This window comes from Cannabis sativa, chromosome 4, assembly GCF_029168945.1.
Source record: "Cannabis sativa cultivar Pink pepper isolate KNU-18-1 chromosome 4, ASM2916894v1, whole genome shotgun sequence".
In the NCBI taxonomy this organism is placed as follows: domain Eukaryota; kingdom Viridiplantae; phylum Streptophyta; class Magnoliopsida; order Rosales; family Cannabaceae; genus Cannabis; species Cannabis sativa.
In genome coordinates, this window is record NC_083604.1 from 28,559,667 (window position 1) to 28,578,150 (window position 18,484).

The 18,484-nt window shown below is 35.0% G+C and overlaps 1 protein-coding gene across 7 annotated transcripts; it reads right to left on the reverse strand.

The window, feature by feature from the left end:
* Nucleotides 1-708: 708 nt before the first annotated feature.
* LOC115715045 (uncharacterized) lies at nucleotides 709-18,415 on the reverse strand. Of its 7 annotated transcripts, none has more exons than XM_030643839.2 (20): nucleotides 17,907-18,415; nucleotides 17,202-17,530; nucleotides 17,019-17,118; nucleotides 16,867-16,944; nucleotides 16,692-16,751; nucleotides 16,457-16,561; nucleotides 16,203-16,313; nucleotides 15,658-15,699; nucleotides 15,413-15,526; nucleotides 15,138-15,331; nucleotides 12,536-12,822; nucleotides 12,274-12,395; nucleotides 12,095-12,137; nucleotides 11,930-12,021; nucleotides 10,246-10,294; nucleotides 9,952-10,022; nucleotides 9,719-9,838; nucleotides 8,732-8,829; nucleotides 1,437-1,482; nucleotides 709-1,298 (listed from the first exon to the last, which is right to left on the reverse strand). In XM_030643839.2, the coding sequence occupies exons 1-20, from the start codon at nucleotides 18,153-18,155 to the stop codon at nucleotides 1,248-1,250; spliced, it is 2,361 nt and encodes a 786-aa protein (XP_030499699.2). In that variant the 5' UTR covers nucleotides 18,156-18,415; the 3' UTR covers nucleotides 709-1,247. The 7 variants fall into 7 exon arrangements, 6 of the variants coding, with proteins under 6 accessions (XP_030499699.2, XP_030499697.2, XP_030499698.2 ...); XM_030643837.2 differs by having other exon boundaries at nucleotides 9,952-10,043; nucleotides 12,274-12,389; nucleotides 17,907-18,372; XM_030643838.2 differs by having other exon boundaries at nucleotides 9,952-10,043; nucleotides 16,867-16,929; nucleotides 17,907-18,371.
* Nucleotides 18,416-18,484: the final 69 nt, after the last annotated feature.

Here is an 18,484-nt window from a genome sequence, read left to right on the forward strand (position 1 = left end):
GTCTTGTTGATCTTGGACCTATCGGAACAAGTCTGTCAGCTTTTTTGGAAAAATTGACTGCAATCAAACTAGTCATCGGGCCCTATACCGAGCCTGTCTTCAACCCAGATCAAATTTTTCATCACTATGCATTGGGCCTACATCGGGGATGCATCAGACCTACATTGAACCTGCCTAGAAAATACATTTTCTAACCCAAAAATCACAGATTCAAATCTAAACCTAATCAAAACGCACATATCAGACTCTAATTTTTTATCAATAAACAATATTTTAACCCTAAATCAATAAGAAAAATATTCAAAAATACAATAGGAGGAAACCGTCATTAGTGGTTGTTTGTCTTCGTGGTGGGTCAACTGGGTGGTGAGTGAAGTGGGTCGAGTGGTGCTCAGATGGTGGGTTCAATTGCTCTTTTCCTTGGTCTTGGTGGGTTTAACAGAGATCAAGAGAAAGAGAAAAGGGAGTAAGAGAGAGTCAATTTTTAGAATGAGATGAGTAAAATAGAATTTTAGTAAAAGTTAACCTATTTTACAAATTTTAAATAGTTTTGAATTAGTGAACCAATTTTAATTTCAGTAAAATAGAATTTTAGTAAAAGTTAACCTATTTTACAAATTTTAAATAGTTTTGAATTAGTGAACCAATTTTAATTTCTCAATAAAATATGTAGATAAGATAATAGAGATTAGGAAAATCAATATAGAGTAGAGAAACCATTGGAATGCATTTCTGTATTTTGAAACTATACGTCTATTTTACATTACATGGGCAATAATGCACATTCATAATCGATACATAAATTATATTAATGACAAATAAAATTATCCACGTTGCGCCAAAGGACCTATTCCCCAAATACCTACACCCTTATTCTATATTATTATCTTTAGAAATCATATTTTTATTGCTGAAGACATTTAAGAAAAAAAAAATTATACATCTTTTTTAATATATTTTTTTTTAACGACGGTCATAACATTTCTCCAAGCTTAATGTAGCTGTAGTCGTACCAGTTAAGACCGCTGGATACTAGGTTAGTTCAAGGAGAGAAGGGAAGGGGAAGGGGAATGGGAATGTACCTAAAATAGAAAACTAATAGTCGCAAAAGATTACAATTGCAGCACAAAATCCTTCTTGCTTATGATAATAATGCGGAAATCTCAAAACAGCACACATGAATGAATGCTCGATGGGAGCGTGGACCCTCAACATGAACCATCTTGATGGAAGAAATAATTGCTCTGCTAAAAGAATAGACCCCTTTTCTTTCCTTTTCCTTTTCTTCTTTCACTAGCCTGCTAGTTAGTACCATTATCAATTAAAATTTGATTAAACAATAATATCAATAAGCACAAGCGCAGGGTTGACATGATTTCATGTCCAATGATAAAATATAAGCAGAAACTACAAGACTTAAAGACAGTAACACTTACCCTACGAACGAAAAATCTCAAGGCAAGCACAATTGTATCTCTAGAGCTGCAACAAAGACAATAAAGGCAACTCTTAAAATCATTATAAGAATACTGAATCAAAAGTCCAATCTTTGTTGATATCCAAGAAATGTCGCACAATGGTTTCGAAAATCTGAGTTTGGTGTCTCCCAATAGTACTATTTACTTTCTTTAACAGAACAATTACATTTACCCTCCCAACTATAGACTAGGGTGCTATTTATATACCCTCCCACAACTACTACCAACAGAATTCTACTTACAATAGTATAGTAAGAAAATAAGTTGTTTTAGAACTTCATTTTTTTTTTTTTTTTGAAAAAGAGAAAGCAGCCATTGTCTGGCCACCCCTGTTATGTATTGAGAGCCCTCACTTGTGGTAGAGGAAAATCGTGGTCACAAACTTTAAGCGAAAAATTACTCAAAAGCGCAAAATAATCAACAAAAATCTCATAGAAAAGGAGATAAGACAAAAACAAAAGTTCCAATCTCTACATCAGTGATTTCCAATCCCTAAAATCTAAAAATGATAAGTCCTCAAAATGTTTGGTTTTGAAAACCCAAATAGCTGTCTAGAATTTGATTTTATCCTAGATATCCGTTTCTGAACTTTCAGATCCTTCAAATATTCTCATGTTTCTTTCTATCCAAACAGCCTAAAATGTTGCCAGGATCGCAGTCCTCCAAAGCTTTGTCTTGCATCTGCACCCAACCACCTTACTCAATATCATTTGTTTAATAGAGCCCGGGAACACCCAACACAACTCAAATTCCTCCAACAATTTAAACCATAATATACAAATGAAACAACAATCCAAAAACAAGTGATCCACATCTTCTTCACTTCTTTTACAGCAAACACACAGCCAGGGGATAAAGATAAAAAGGGGCATCTCTTTTGCATCCTCTCAGTTGAGACATTTTCTTAACTCTGACCACCCCTTCGCTGTCTTCTTTTGGTACAATAATCATATTCACCTTGTTTCTCAAGGCAAAGTTTTAGAAAGGTTCCTTTAGCATTTAAAAAACATTCCAAAAACAACTAGCAATGTTGTTCCTAAAATATCTTTTAAAGCTGACTATTTGCGTCCCAGAATTCTGCTGAAGCTCCTCCAATGTGTCAATAATCCAATCCACTGCATCAATGGTTACAGCAACTTCATACCAGAAAAGCCTTGTCCTTTCACAACTGCACCTCCATAGTTAGACAAGGTGACCATAAAACTTTGTGTTTGGTGCGGAAGCTCCAATATCTATGGAGTTCCTTATCAACAGAGGGACCAGAAAGATTTTTCCAGCCAAAACCAGTGGGGTAATGACCTCATTTCCTCCCGAAACCAGTGGGGTTTCAGTGTATTCCATGACCAGAAGGCCATGGAACCCCCTCGTATGCATGGGCACGTCTCTCAGAAAGAGGAGAGAGAAGAGAGCATAATTAGGAGAGAGAAAACTTTCAAGTTCTCTTGATTGGATTATGTTTTAGAACTTCATTAAGAAAGGAAACTTTCTTTAAATCTGATATAAAATTAATATTTTACTATTTCTAACCCTTTTAAAAATGATACTAATTGCAAATGGAACTTCCCCAACGACTGCAAATCCCACTTGGACATCATGTGACAATAAAATTTTTGTTGTACTGAAAACTGAGTTATGGTTAGAACTATCAACGAAAATAATCAAATGATTTTGTTGATATACTCGAGAAATTTAAACGTTTTACAGTTAGTAAATTACATTTATTATCATAACTTACATTTTCCAACAAATTTGATTTTTTTTCTATTCCAACCATGATCATGAACAAATTGCACTGCAACTAACAAAAGTAAAAAGAGTACTTCCGCTGTCAATTATGCCTAGAATAAGTCTTAACTTGTGGACTAAATACTACTACACCAGGCCCAAACACCTTGTCCTCGAGATGAAACTTAGGAACAAATCCAGTAACGTTGTAAATCCAATTCCAACAACTAGAACGACTAGCTTCTTAAGTGTATGGCATGACATATCTTGTTTTTGAACAAGCACATTACTACCATTATGTAGGAGCTTCCAAGCATCGTTCTTGGCTGAATGAAGACTGGAGAACCATCTGTGAAGTGTAAATCACCAGGTAACACCTCCAACATCAATCCACATCCTCACTTCCTTATTAAGAACTGGCCCTCTTGACACCAAAAATCACAATAGATAGTCCGATAACAAGCTTCTAATAAAGAGAGAAATATGACATTAACAATAATAAAAAGTGAAAGGAACCGCAATGTTAGGCAAAGTCAGCAAGTTGTTGGTTAGGTAAACCATAAATTTGTTTATGAACTCTGGAACCCAGCAAGTTGAGTCCCTTTGAAATTTTAAATGGTAACAGATGGCTTCAGTAGTAGTCCTGCATCAAAAAGCAATTTGATAAACCTGGTCATGTTCCTCACCACACTGCTGAAATCTTTACTAATAGTTCATTAACACACCCATGAAAGGGAATTCTAGCTTGACCCACAGCAAGTTGCCCTTTCCCATGAATCCAACCAGTCTAGAACCAAGAGGAACATAGAAAATTCATGTGGCAACTGCATCTGGGTTTCAAAAATGTACCTAAGGAATGAAAACCTAAACTTCCCATTCCTATTTCGATGCTTCGCCACTGAGAAAAATCCTGAAAAACTCCGTTCGTCCTCCGTCAAAATTTCATTTCCTGAAAAGAGGAGAGGCCATTAATGAGCCAGTGCACTTGAAACATTTTAAGCATTGGACCCTTCCAAGTTGCACCCAAAGCATATTCCATGTAGTTTCCCTCTCTTTCTACAGGTCCCATTTCACAAAGTTATAGAGTTTTCTACCGCACATAGCAAGCACATTGTATCCATACACTGCCAATGAAGACCCCTCCTTCGTAACAATCGCAACATCAGGAAAGACCCTTGTTCCCTCTACATCAACTTTCTCCTACTATGTTTGGAGTTGAAGCACAAGGGAACTGCTCTGCAGTAGCATCATCTCCCTATTTGGTGTGATCGAAACGAGGGAACCGTAAGGTTTCGTAAAAGACAAAAAGAGTTGTTTTGGGCTTTACTCTCTTCCAAGCCCATTTTGATGGACCTTGGGGTTAACAAATATTTGGCATTTTGACTTTGTTGGTCAACCTGGGTAATGTCTGGGGAAAAGGATTTGAAGTCCCCCGCCTTACCACTCGGCCATGACGCCAAAATGCTACAAAATAGATGACAAAATTTCTTTTTTTTTTTTTGTACTTGTATTTTGAATCTCGTTTCTTTAATCCCTTTCCTAAAAGAAATCATTCCTTTGCTTTTTTGTTTGGATTGGATCAACCCCTTCGATTGATTACATCTTAAAATAACGAATCTAAATATCTAAAAACTTTCTTTTCATTTTATATTGAAAAATCACATCTGAGTTTTCAGTCATTAAAGCAAAAATACTCCTACGGCAACCCAATAAACACACAGACAATCCACGTTGTCAACGTCCCATGGAAGTTCACCAATGAACAACATATTCTAAGGTTGAATAGGCCATTCGTGATTGGTTATATTCAAAAAGAGTTCTTCACATAATGGATGACCTTTTTCACCGATCGAATGGCTTGCTCGTCACCACCATTAGATGTTTATGTTATCGTCCTCGATCAAGAAACCTATTCTCACCTTCTACAATCTTCAACCCTTTTAGTTTTTGAAATTTAGCAACTCATGAGTATATCAACAACCCATGATGACTTCCCTTCACGATGTCGACAATACCAATGGAGTCAATTTTGTTAGGCGAAGTATGACTTAGGAGATATTTTTCGTGCTTGCTTTATGGTGGAGGGAAGGAGAATTAGTTGAATTTCCTTATGGGTTATAGGAGGGGTGATGAATCAAGAAGACTGGCAAGACAAAGGAAGCAAACTATGAGCAAAAGAAATGTGTAATTGGATCTTACCCAAATCCCATATGGTCAAGGCATGATCTTGATTAATTGGGCAATATCTTTTTTTTATTTGGGTTGCACCTTGAACAAGGTTTAATTGATTGGGTCTTACGTGATAGGTCTTTATTGGAACATTTGATGTGTAAATTGACATCAGCAAAGATATATAACTGTTCACATTCTCTCGTGTTCAAGGAGAATACTCAATTGAGAGTTGTCAATTGCAACTCTCAACGTTTGAGATGTATGATTGCTTGGAAAAAGTAGGGTCCCCAAAGCATCAAGTCCACTTAGACACACTAAAGGGATTGGACCCCGTATGCAAGTTTCACACCTGTAAAGTCATGCCACAGTTGACTGCGTAGCCTTCTGCCACACAATACAAGATAAGAGGAGGCTAGCCAAAGTTTCCCAAGAAGGGAAAATAGATGTTAATTGACAAGAAACCATTTCCTATGACCGTGCAAGCGGTGCCAGTCTATATACATTACCATTACGGCGTAAACCCTGAATCCTAAGGTGATCACTTCAGAGAAATGGGTGTGCCAAGACCAGTCACACAGCAAACATCTTCCATAGTCATTAAAGAGATTGTCAATCACTAGATTGATTATTATAATGCAAACATGGTTACGATCCTACAAAGGCCAAACCAACCCCGACTAAAAAAGAACTCTTGTTGTGGTGACTTTTCTACCAATACACAACCAAATTTTAAGTACTTTGGATTCAATCTTAGACCAATTTTGACTCAATGTTAGTCATTTTCATCATCGGGTTAATATCTTCTTTAACCAAAATATAATCTTGCTTTGGTAGCTCTAGTTTAGTAACTCCAAAGTTTGTCTGACAATCCTCCCCATGTACGCATTAGCAAAGTTTGTTTGACAATCCTCCCATCATGTACGCATTAGTTATTGTGAATGAATGTCACCTTGAATATTCTTTTGCAAAGTACAAACAAGCCTAACGAGATCTATTCCTATGTACCAAGTGAGTGTACCGTCAATCATAGATCCAATGGCTACAAAACTTTCATGTGATCTGCCATATGTTGTGTAGAAAAACATTTTTCAACATGTGTGGACATCAATGCCATCAAATTTGGGGAAGTCAAAATTGTTGAAATGCTTACCCATGCAGACACTTGAAATTTTTGAGCCACAATAGCCGATCAAATATTGCAAAAACATGTTGAAGTGACTACTTCTTTGAAAAAACGCTGTAGCCACCAAAAAGAGTACCACCAATGGGCTAGAGATGGGTGCTTTAAGTCAAGCATAAAGCAGACTATTCGGTAGATATGTTCAAGGCTATACTAATTACAAAGGGTTATACTTACGTTATGTTTGGCAGAAGGGAATTTAGGAGGGAAGGAGAGGTATGGAGGTAAGCAAACAATAACTATGGTTGCATGCAAACAAGTATTTTGTACATATTACTTCCTCGGACCGAGTGTTTATTGTAATATTTTAGTATAATTTCACCATATTGTTGTTCTTGACTAGATCAATGTGCCCATCTTACCTTGGGTTTTTGAACCAAACAAAATGTACTTTTTTTTTGTAAGCTCTGAAGCCTCGTGCTAAATAAAATATTCCTAAAATAGGAATATGAATGAAATGAAATAAAAATTCAAATGAAGATGAAAATATATATAATTATTAAAAAAAAAACAAAAACAAAACAAAAAAAAAATTGTTTTTATTATTCTTTGGAATGGTTTTGCATCCCACTTTTGGAATGAATAGATATTCCGCCAAAATAGTGGAAAAACCATTAAATTGAAATAGTATTCCATTGCATTACATTGAAACCAAATAAAGAAATGAAAGAAAATAAATTATTTTCCACTCCATTCTATTCCATCACCCCTAATTGAACATACCTAGTTTCCTTTTCTTTTCCAAGTAAATAAGATGGTTTATAGAGCAAAATGAAGCAAAAAAGAGAATCTTCTCGTGGGAGAGGGTCAATGGGGATGGAGGTGATCATTTGGTAGCATAGGAGAAGGTTTCAGACCTAATGAGTTTGGTGTTAGGAAATGATAAATATTGTAAAGCGTATTAGCTTATTTATGAAATTGTTCTGGAGATTCCCAAAAGAAAAAGGACATTGTGACATGATGATTAAATATGACATGGTGTCAAATGTAAATGTCTCGATGATAACCTCACATTCAAAAGCCCTTGGAATTGTTTTCTATTTATTTTTTTTATTTTTTGAAAGAAAACCTTTGGAATTATATTTTTTCATGATTCACTGAGACCTAAAAACACTTCACTTTTGAACTGCGCATGAGACTCAAATTTTCGAAGGTTTGGTTGGGAGCAACCACTATGGCTAGTAGGCTCCCATTACTTTATCGTATTGCTAGCTCTCAAGACTATTTTGGCATATGCAAGGGGAACTGGAAGGGTGGAGCATTAGGAAGATTTTGTTGTGATTTTGTGGTGGAGCAATATGAATTAATTTGTTAGAGGAATTCGAGATGATACATGCTCTAGAATTGTTATTGATGCTACTTTCACAGATAGTGTCAATGGCTGATAGAAAGAAGGATAAAGAAGCCTGACAATTATGAGACTTTTTGTTGAAATCTACTTTTGAGTAAAAAAAATTGGTGAGGGCCAAATCAATTCATTTGGAAAATCTTTGCTCCAACAAAGACAAATATTTAGGTGGTTGGCAGCTCTATTAAGCTTATACATATGAGAGCTTACAATGTTTCTCTGAACTTGTGTGTGATGTGCCGAAAGATTTCTTACTAGTGATCATCTATGCCTACATAGTTACTTTTCTAGGGCTATCTCGAAAGTTACTATAATAAATGAGGATTAATGGTGTGTGACCTAATTCTAGTCATGACATATTATTTGTAACGTGGAGGCATAAGGGGTCGTGGATTGCAATGGGAAGACAAAGGAAGACACTTTGAAATGTGGTTGTCCTTGTCGATCGATAGGCAGATTGGTGATATAATAGGCTTCAAAACAGCCTTGTATTACATGTTGCTTTAGTATACTTTATATAGTCACATCCTAGCATGTAATCTAGATTACTTCCTATCATCTACAATTAACCCATCTTTACTTTGTTATTAGAAAAAATGTTAAGACATAATTAATAAGACCTATATAGCATTATGTAAAACACTTCTATAATTCCAAAAATCACACACGAGATTCATATGCCACAACCAAACACAAGTATATTCTCATCCTTAACATTCTCAATAACTAAATAATTTGAACCCCTCACTCCAAACAAAACATAATAAACTCCATGTGAGATGATTTTTGTAGTTGATTTGGAAGCTTATAATAGCATCAATTGCTTACCTAATAATGTCTGCATTGTTATCTATTTTCAATAGATGCTCAACACCACCAAGGCCAGTTATATTGAATTCTGCCAGGCTTCCATAAGGAATTGCAACCTTAAAAGAGAAAAATAAAAAGAAATAAGGCAACCTATAAGAACATCACGTAGTTCAATAATTCCAAGAGAATAACTGACTTAGCTTGTCAAAATAATAATACATTGTTTCATATGTTAGTTAAAATTCGTAGACAAGTCCAGGATGAGCACATGTCCTACCGTGGGCTTGACCTGATATACAATTTGAATATTGCATTACTATATGTTAATATACTTTTATATTATGAAATTTTGACTTTATGGGTTGTTTCCGAAGTTTTGAAAAGAAATGTTTTTATGTCAGCAATAGAAGCTCAAGCTCAAACAGAGTTTGGGATTAGAATGTGGGGACCTATGGACCCACACATGCCTTACGATGTGCAAATATATAATCTGATGATGCTCATTATCAGTGCATATAATACTTATATGTCAGAAATAAATTGGACACAGCTCACCCGGACCAGGAAAGTATCACAAGTAATTTATATAAAAAAAGTTCCATGATTTCCATCCAATACTAAAAAAAAAATGAACAAAATAAAAAGAATCAAATAATATATAAATCTAGCACCCTCTCCAACTTAAAAAAGTTGAAGCTTTATGAGCTTGGCCTCAACATTGCAAACACAGGTTACTGGTTCAATAGAAGGTTGGTACAGGGTGATCAAGCAAAAAGGTACAGCATGTTGTTGTTATGGCCATTTGCTGGTTTGTTAGAATAAAGATTAAAATCAGAAGAAAATCCAAGGATGGTCAAATTTTATGTTGTTTACTGTATATTTGACAGTAAACATTTCAAAAGAAATTGTTTTCTAATTTGGTGACTGTAGTTTTATGATGACTGTTTGGCATACTTTATAATATTTGTAAGTACTAGGTAGTATAAGCCAAAGTGAGAATAATACAATTGTGGACGGCGAAAACTTTTCTGTAAGTACAACACCATTGGCGCTACTGGACTTAATACTGTAGGCATCCCTCTTGATTGCCAATGTAGCTGGTTCCCATATATCAAGATACCCACTCTAGAAAAAAAAAATGTAAGAAAACAATTAGTGCAGTGGTTTAAAGAGAGGATATAGCAGCTAAAGAGAAGTAAAATAGAATATCTTTGTAGGTATTCTCATTGAAGCCATACCGAATACAGGACTTTGTAAGAAGCATGGCCATTATGAAGGATCTTCTCTATATGGTTTTGCATATCAGGATCTATATCAAAGGGGTAGTAAACTGAGAACAAATAATAACATGCAAATAAAAAAAATATATATTATTCTTGTTTACTCAGTCCAAATATACTTGGAGAAAAGAGGGAATCCATTCACAGTAATTCGGAAACTGGGGACGTTTATAATGTTTGCATATCATAATATATATCAATTTACTTACCACGAGACTAATTGATCGAAAAGCAAAGCAGAAAATTACTCACCACAAGTGATTTTTTCCTTCCCATTGGCAAAAACCTTTACAAGCTCACCCTGCTCAAAATAAAATCAAATAAGAAATTCAGACAAGATAAAAATCCTTTCCAAAAACTCTACTTACTAAAGAGATTAGCAAACTGGTACTAAACCAAAGCAGCAACCAGACCTAGACACTTTATACCCTCACACTGGCCAAATATATGGTATGTGAACCTTACAAAATAAATGTAAAGTTTCTTTCATACGAACGTATCTAGTTTCAGTGTTTGCAACCCTAATGGCTGATCTTTTTTATTTAAAAAAAAATTTAAAAAAATGGATACAAAATTAAAAAACAGTAGAAACGGAACTCTGTTTTATTCGATAGGAAAAAATACAAAGTAATTGGAGCGTATGGTATGTGAACCTTACAAAATAAATGTAAAGTTTTTTTCATATGAATGTATCTAGTTTCAGTGTTTCCAACCCTAATGGCTGATCTTTTTTATTTAAAAAAAATAAGAAAAAAAATGGACACGAAATTAAAAAACAGTAGAAACAGAACTCTGTATTAATCAATGGAAAAAGATACCAAGTAATTGGAGCGTGGTTAACTCAGAGTTGAAAACATGAACCTAAAAAAAATTGGACAAAATGAACTAGAAAAATGTTTCCAACTATCTCTTCTTTATCTTTTTTTTTTTTGTCAGGATCTTAGCTATTTAAATACATATATAGGCCAAGGATGAGTTATAGCTAAACTACACAGCATAGTTATTGAGCAAATTGATTCAAAACTATTGCAAATTTGCCCCTTCAGTTGCATTGTATTCATTTTGAAAAAGATTGCTAAAGTAGCACTAATGTGATCCTAATCTAGCACAGTAGAAGATATCAGGCAAAATATAATGCATAAATAACGATCTAATAAAAAATTGTCTTCATTCTTAGAGCTGATGTTTGTATGTTTAGCGCGTCAATCAACTGGATTTTGGCCAACTTAAACAAGGTAAATAGACGTACTGCAACTAAACTTGTGGCAATGGGCCACATCAGCAAATTGCTTGAAAAATGAACGAAATATAAAGGGACATTTGCAATGATTTGTATAGTTCAGGAATATTTTTTTCAAAAAAAAAAATCAAGGAGCAAAACTCTTATATAGTCATAGTTCGGGAGAAAAAATCCTACTTATTCAAAAAAATATTGTTCATTCAATGTCATCCCTTGGATTTTATTTCAAAGGTTGTGAATTGAGATTATTGATCATACCATACAGTTAACTACACAATATCCTTGTCATATAGACACATACATATATGTTAAAAAAAAACTTTTAACTTGAACTAATAGAAAAGTTCTGCTGGCAAAATTTGGAGAAACTTCTTAAAAAATACAAAAGGATAAGTTGTAATCAACTACACTGTAGTATAGTTATTGTACCAAAAAAAACCCTCAGCCTATACATATATAGGCCAAGGATAAGATGCTCTTGTTAATTACACAACATTGTTATTATATCAAATAGTTGATACAAGGTTGGACTAGATATTATTGACCATGCCATATTCTTCTCATATATATATATATATATATATATATATATATCCACATAAAAAAAAATCCTCAGCTAATACTAATAGAAAACTGTTGCTGGCAATTTTTGAAGAAACTTCTAAAAAATACAAAATCCCATAAAAGAGCATGTACCTTGCGCTTCCTGTTATCAAGAGGTTGGACTTCAATAGCAAGGTATGTATCAACATCATCCGCAGTGACAAGATAATTGGGTTGCTTTGCTCCTGCCAGAAAAATGAACCACAATTCATACACAAGAAGAATTAGGGGGAATAATATAAGGAAAACGAGAAGTACCTTCAATGTAATTAACAGATCCATCTTCCAAATGACGTACCCACTAAGTGCAAAAAAGTAAAACATTGTGAGTTTATATACTAGTATCTAAATCAAAAACTTTCAAAAGAAAATTATTTATTGTAAATCCAGAGAGAGAACAAGAGTTATTTCTTTAATTGCAGTGAAAAAAACTTCACCTCAAAATTGCAACTGGTTGTTCCATTGATTGAATAGCCACATGCTTGAAGCTCGTGTCCTGGATAAGCCTCACCTGAAATCTGGAGGCCATCTATTGCCGGTAAGGGGTCATCATCTGCAGCTGTATGTTATAAGACACTAATTAAAAAGTAGCCAAACATGGTATGATCTACTTAATATGGAGTAGGCTAGTCACACATGCTTCTTCTGTAGCCAATAACAACAACAAGATCAGATCACATAAATCCTAGCAATAATTACCCTCTGAAAATGAGGAAGAAGGTTCTTCTAAAACTGGTGGCAGATAAGGATAAGAGGAGCTGGGGTCCTCAAGTGTAGTCGTGTAAGGAGAGTTTCCTGAAGTCCAATTAGCCGATGTTTCTCTCTCATTCTGGCTTCCTTCAGCACCTTGCTCATCCATCTCACTGTGGCTCACAGGGTCACGAAATGTGACCTGTTTATTGGTGGATTCTTCAGTATACTGAGGAACATATGCATCACCATGACTTAATGGTATTTGTGTTGGTATATCTTGAGCTACAGAAGTCCTACAAAATATAGAAAACACATATCAAGATACCCAGATTTACATGATAAAAGAAATTTATACACATCGCAAGTAATTACTTACAACCACCAAAAATCTCTAAATACCATAATATATTTGTATTAGTATTATTAAAAGGAAGACACTAAAACAACAAAGAGAAATTTCAGCACAGAGGAAACTAAGCTATTTGTTATAAAAATAAAACTTAGGTGCTGTCAACAACGGCAGAGCTAATTTAGCTGTAGTAATATGTTAGGAATTTCTTGGCACTTTAGTACAAACAGTAACGAATGAAGGAAATAGTAAATGATATATTGATATTAGAAGATGAAGGAACAATGGATTGCTGGGTATTCGAGAGACCCAGTGCTCTCCCAAGAGCTACTGCTCATTAACTAATTCATTCTCTACCCAAACCCTTCTAGTTGTTCTCATACATATACTCTCCCAATAGCCCCTATTACAATGACCCAAATACCCTTTTTACTTATCCTAAGGCCTAACATAATACAGACAGCAAATGTTTAAAATCAGGCCACAAGAAACAAGAACTTGAAGTATTAACTAATACACAATAACAGACACCCACAGCAAAGTATAAACCTACACTACAGCCTAATTCCACAAACAATGTGGAACATTCTTAAATCTCTTTCAAATGGAAACCCACAAAAGATACCAAAATGGCACACCTTTGAAAAGACATACTTCTATTTTGAAATAATATTTACACTTTTTTACATTTTTTTCCATAAAAGGCATGCAAACAATTCAAATAAGGGGAACACTTCCAATATAAACAAAGCATTGAATTCTCCCTCACTTAATTGTCACATATGATTGCTATTAACATGTAAACACAATTTTTCAGTAACAGATGAACATGAATGAGGCAGTTGCTGAGTTAGTAATATATTAGGCATCTACAATTAAATACGTACGTCTCCTCAGGTTGATTTTTTTATACGGATAATCAAGGTGAATAATGATTGATAGGTTGCAAACCCTAGTGACCTTTCAAATACAACAAGGGAAAAAAGAAAAGGCAGTTGAGGACGGAAAAAACAAATGATAAAAGTGCAGGTAAAAAGCCTTTTATAGTCTCTCAGTGCAAAGGCAACACTCTCATGACAAACACTTAGTCGATGTTATGCTTGAAATAGGTCATTTCATATGTGAGAGAAAACAGAAGAAAAAGAAACTTGAGTGAAAAAAAAATATGGGACAGAGAGCTCGATAGTTATTTGCTACCAGAGTGAAGAACATAAAGAGAAAACATTGTAAAAAAATTGAGAATTACATACTACTTGCACACCAAACTTTACAGTAACAGTTTAGGTGAAAATATATAATTACAAAATAAACTAGTTTCCTATACTTGTCATCTACCAACCAACTATAAAAGAAAAACATCATCCTTTCCATCCTCTATATTTTCCATCTCTTATACTTTTTCCATCCCACCTATTTTCTTCACTCTCTACTAGACATACAGTCATACTCTATGTTTTGTTAAGAGAAAAGATAAGTATGAGAGATAGAAAAGACAATATAGTCTCTTATGTTGTTTTGTTGGGAGGAAGAAAAATAAAAAAATAAAAGTAAAATCACAATTACAATTTAACAACTTTAAAAGATTATTTTGGATTAAAAACAAGGGTAAATAGGTAGTTTTCATTTAGATGTATAGAATAAACATTTTCCACTCAACTTTTCTCTCCAAATTGGGAAGGTTATATATTGATGGGACCAAAAACCTTTTTTTTTCCACCCCTATTCTCTTCCACCACCTTTTCTCTTCAACCAAGCAAACATTTTTTATTTTTCTCTCCAAACTTTTCTAACCATTTTCCTTTTCTCCCATACAAACATTGCCACAGTTTTAGTAGGACCTTTCAAGCTACAAAAATTATTCGTGACATCTCTCAATTTGAGAGAGAGAGGGAGAGAGAGAGAACAATACTTGCTCAAATCATAAGATATAAACAGAACAAATAAACAGCAACCAAAAAAAATTATTGGCAGACTATGCCACAAAAACCTTTATTTGCTTTCCCAATCACAAATGTTACTTGACACACAGATCATTAGGTTTTCCGTTTTCCACAGATCGTTTCTTTTGCTTCCTTCCACACTCTAACAATAATACAAGTTGGGCATATAAAGAAGACACATTTTGGACAATTATTTATGCATAGACGACCATCAAGGCATCAACACAAAAGTTAAATGAAATTAGAACCCACCAACAAATGCAGATGGTTGTAATTTGTATTCAGTTCACAGAAGCAGTCTCCATTTGACCAGGCTCACCTGCTTGCAAGAGGTGAATACCTCCCCAAGTCATCGGGTTCCGTATGATTTGCTGCAATACCAACAGTGCCACTTTGACGTCGAACCAGTAGATCCCATTCTGTAGTTGTCTGAGCATCGGAATTAAAGACAGGTTCTTTTCCAGTTCCATGGGTGTAATTCAGCTGAGGAACTAATTCGAGCCCACTCATGTTCTGGCAAAGAACAAATAAACAATTTACAAGAAAGCATAGCGACAAGCTAACAAGAAAAAATAAAATAAAATGAGACCGTACTGAAGGTGCCAACACTGCACTGATGGAGTGAGATGGCGAAGGTGGGGCAATATTTGAGTTATTGACATCTGACCGCCAAGGGGTCAATTGATATTGAGATTCCTTTAGCTTTGACTGACAACAATGTAAGAGTTAACCATGACAATTAATTTAGAAATTAATTAAACATGCTCCAAAAATCCTAGTTAACCTCAAGAATTTAAAAATTCAAGTATTCCATCGAACAATGTACTTGCAATGCATACCTCAGTAAGGAAAAGCTTCTCCTGCAAATGTTTAAACAGAACCTGCAAAAAGCAGATGATACCATTAAAATGCAAACCTATAAACATAACTAGTTTTGAACTTTAGACAGAAGAAAACAACTACTCTCACAAGAGCCCATGCCCTTTTAAATAATAAAAAGATAATAAATTTGCCTTCCACGTGCTTAAAATTCCAAATCTAGGTCAGTGTACCTTCCACATTGCTACCACAACCTTCTGTGGCTCGCACCTCAATGAAAAAAGTGGATAAAATAAGAAGAAAAAGAAAATGCACACAGTTTGATAGGTGAAGAATTTTGTATAACTTAATGTTTAACTATTACTGTTACTAGTAACATATTCAACCGTGGTCTTCTACACCCAAAAAACCATAGCATATTAAAAAAGTCATCAGTGAGCAAATGGTTGATTCCAACGATTGTCAATAACAAGATTTCTCGATACACATAGAATGATAAGATTAAGTCCAAAATATAATGCTAAAAACTTCCATTTTAACTTCTGATAAACTATTTAAGGCTGACCTTGACATTGCTGACAATTGATTGGGCATCAGGAACAGGTGGCTGCAGAGAATATTCCGCTAGAAGAGGCAACAATGATGAAACAAATGTTGATCTTTCTTGTTGTGCATCCTGGCAAAAGGGAAGAAATATAGTCATCAAACAACTAGGCTCTGAAATTAATAAAGCAATAAGAACTCATTTCCCTAAGAACCATTTATCGTCGCGCGCACACAAAACAAATGAAAATTGAAAACCAGGATAAAAAATAATACCTGTAATGCATATGTAAGACGTATGTTTTCCTCAATAATATCCTGTCTGTATGAAAGAGCTTTAGAAGCAGCATCAACAAGGTCTTGTTGCTGCTGATCAAAGGCCTAAAGAAGGGTGATAAAATTGATTAAAAGATATAATGTACAGGGGATAAAGGACGGGGCTATTGACTGAGAGAACCAAAAGGAATAAGGCATTGAATTCCAATGTGAAAAAAAATTGTGTTCTCCCTACCAGGCGCATATAAGCAATTCTCTTTTCCAAAACATGTTTTTCATTGCGTATTTGTGCCTCCTATCATAAAGTAAGTCATGAGTCAAAATTAAAGATAAGAATACAAAGAATAGAGGACAGGAAAAAGTAGGAACAGAAATAAATAGCCACTTAGATATCTATGGTTATGCTTTACCTTTATCGAATAATCAGCAAGGTGTTTCCGTAATTGCATAATCTCTTCTTCATGCTCTCGAATCTTAGAAGTAAGATCCTGTAAGAATTAAGCGTTTGCTCCATAAAAAATTATCTTCTACAATAACAATTTCTATACCCAAATGACAATACCTGCTTCCAGAGACTAGTAGAATTAGTTACTTCAGCCATCGGCATCAAAACTTGTCCAGACAAATTGAAACGGGGATCATAATCTCCTTCCATTTGGAACCTGAGATAGATGACTCATTTTCTTAAGTGTTCTATACTCCAACGTAAAAAAAATACTATTATCTGCATAAGAAGTCATATAACCTTCCTGCAGAAAATGATGTTGTAGATGAAGCAGAGAGTCCAGCATTATCCACCGGTGGGTGACCACCAGGATGTAATTTAACTGTCCCGTTGATCTTGCTGGCATCAGAGTGGGCTTCTGTGTTACTTTGTGTAGTAACATCATTATTCGGCTTCACATCATGATGAACAACCAATGTGCCAGGTAGGCTAACAGCAGAAGTGTTGTTCATGCTCTTATCCCTGTCTTGTTGACTTTTAACAAAGGGAACTGATGGGGGAGACTCATAAGATCCATGGCCATGCCCAGCACCAGAATGAGAACTTTGGGACACTGAGTCATCTAGTTTCTGTCAAAAACCGTAGAGTCACCACATGAAAATGACATAGAAGATACCTACTGAATACCACCACAAACCCTTAAAAGAACAAAAATTACATTATCTGACCACATGATCTTTCTCTTATTTTTATTTTCAGCTGTTGTAGCATAAATAATTTACTAATAGTTAAGCAAATTAGTTGTGCCGAGCAAAACCAATGGAACTTGAAATGAAAGAAGCATCCTAAATTCAAAATTTGCCTATTTTGGAAGACGATGCATGCAAAGTTACTCACAGTTCTTTTCAGTCAGTAGCTACCCAATAAAATGTCTATATATTTATATGAATCACGTACAGTGCTTAAGATAGTTTGGGCTAAATCCTGCCTGAACCGAAAACTCACATATTTCTGGAGGAGGAGACTCTTATGTTGGAGCTCCGCCCTTAATCGGCTATTCTCGTCGACCTGTTGCTTGATGGTGGCTTCGGCAGCTTCAACGGCTTTCATGACCTGAAACAAGCTACTATCGTTGGGATTATTGATGTTATCATCGGACGAAGGATCTCCAATGGAAGAGCCCATCCCTAACCCTAACCCTAACTTCAAACCCGAGAATTTATCGGCCAGTTTCCCATCATATCCATTCTCCATGGCTGGATTTCGCTTGGCCTTTATATAATTCTCAAAGTTTTTGGGGCTTTTTCTCGAAATTGGAAGAAGGAAGCCCTTCTTCTTAGATCATAAAAATGGGACTATCGGCATGATCTCTTCTTTCTTTACTACCACAACCAATTACTAATTCTTCCGCCTTCTATTCGGGACTGAAAAATGAATATAACGAGACAAAGAAATAAAGGGATTGTCAATATCATTATGTTATCGCTATTCAATTATGTCTGCGTGCGTGTAATTTACTAATACAGTATTTTTATTTTTGAAAGGGCTAACAGTATCCCCAAGGAGCTCATCAAATTTGGTGT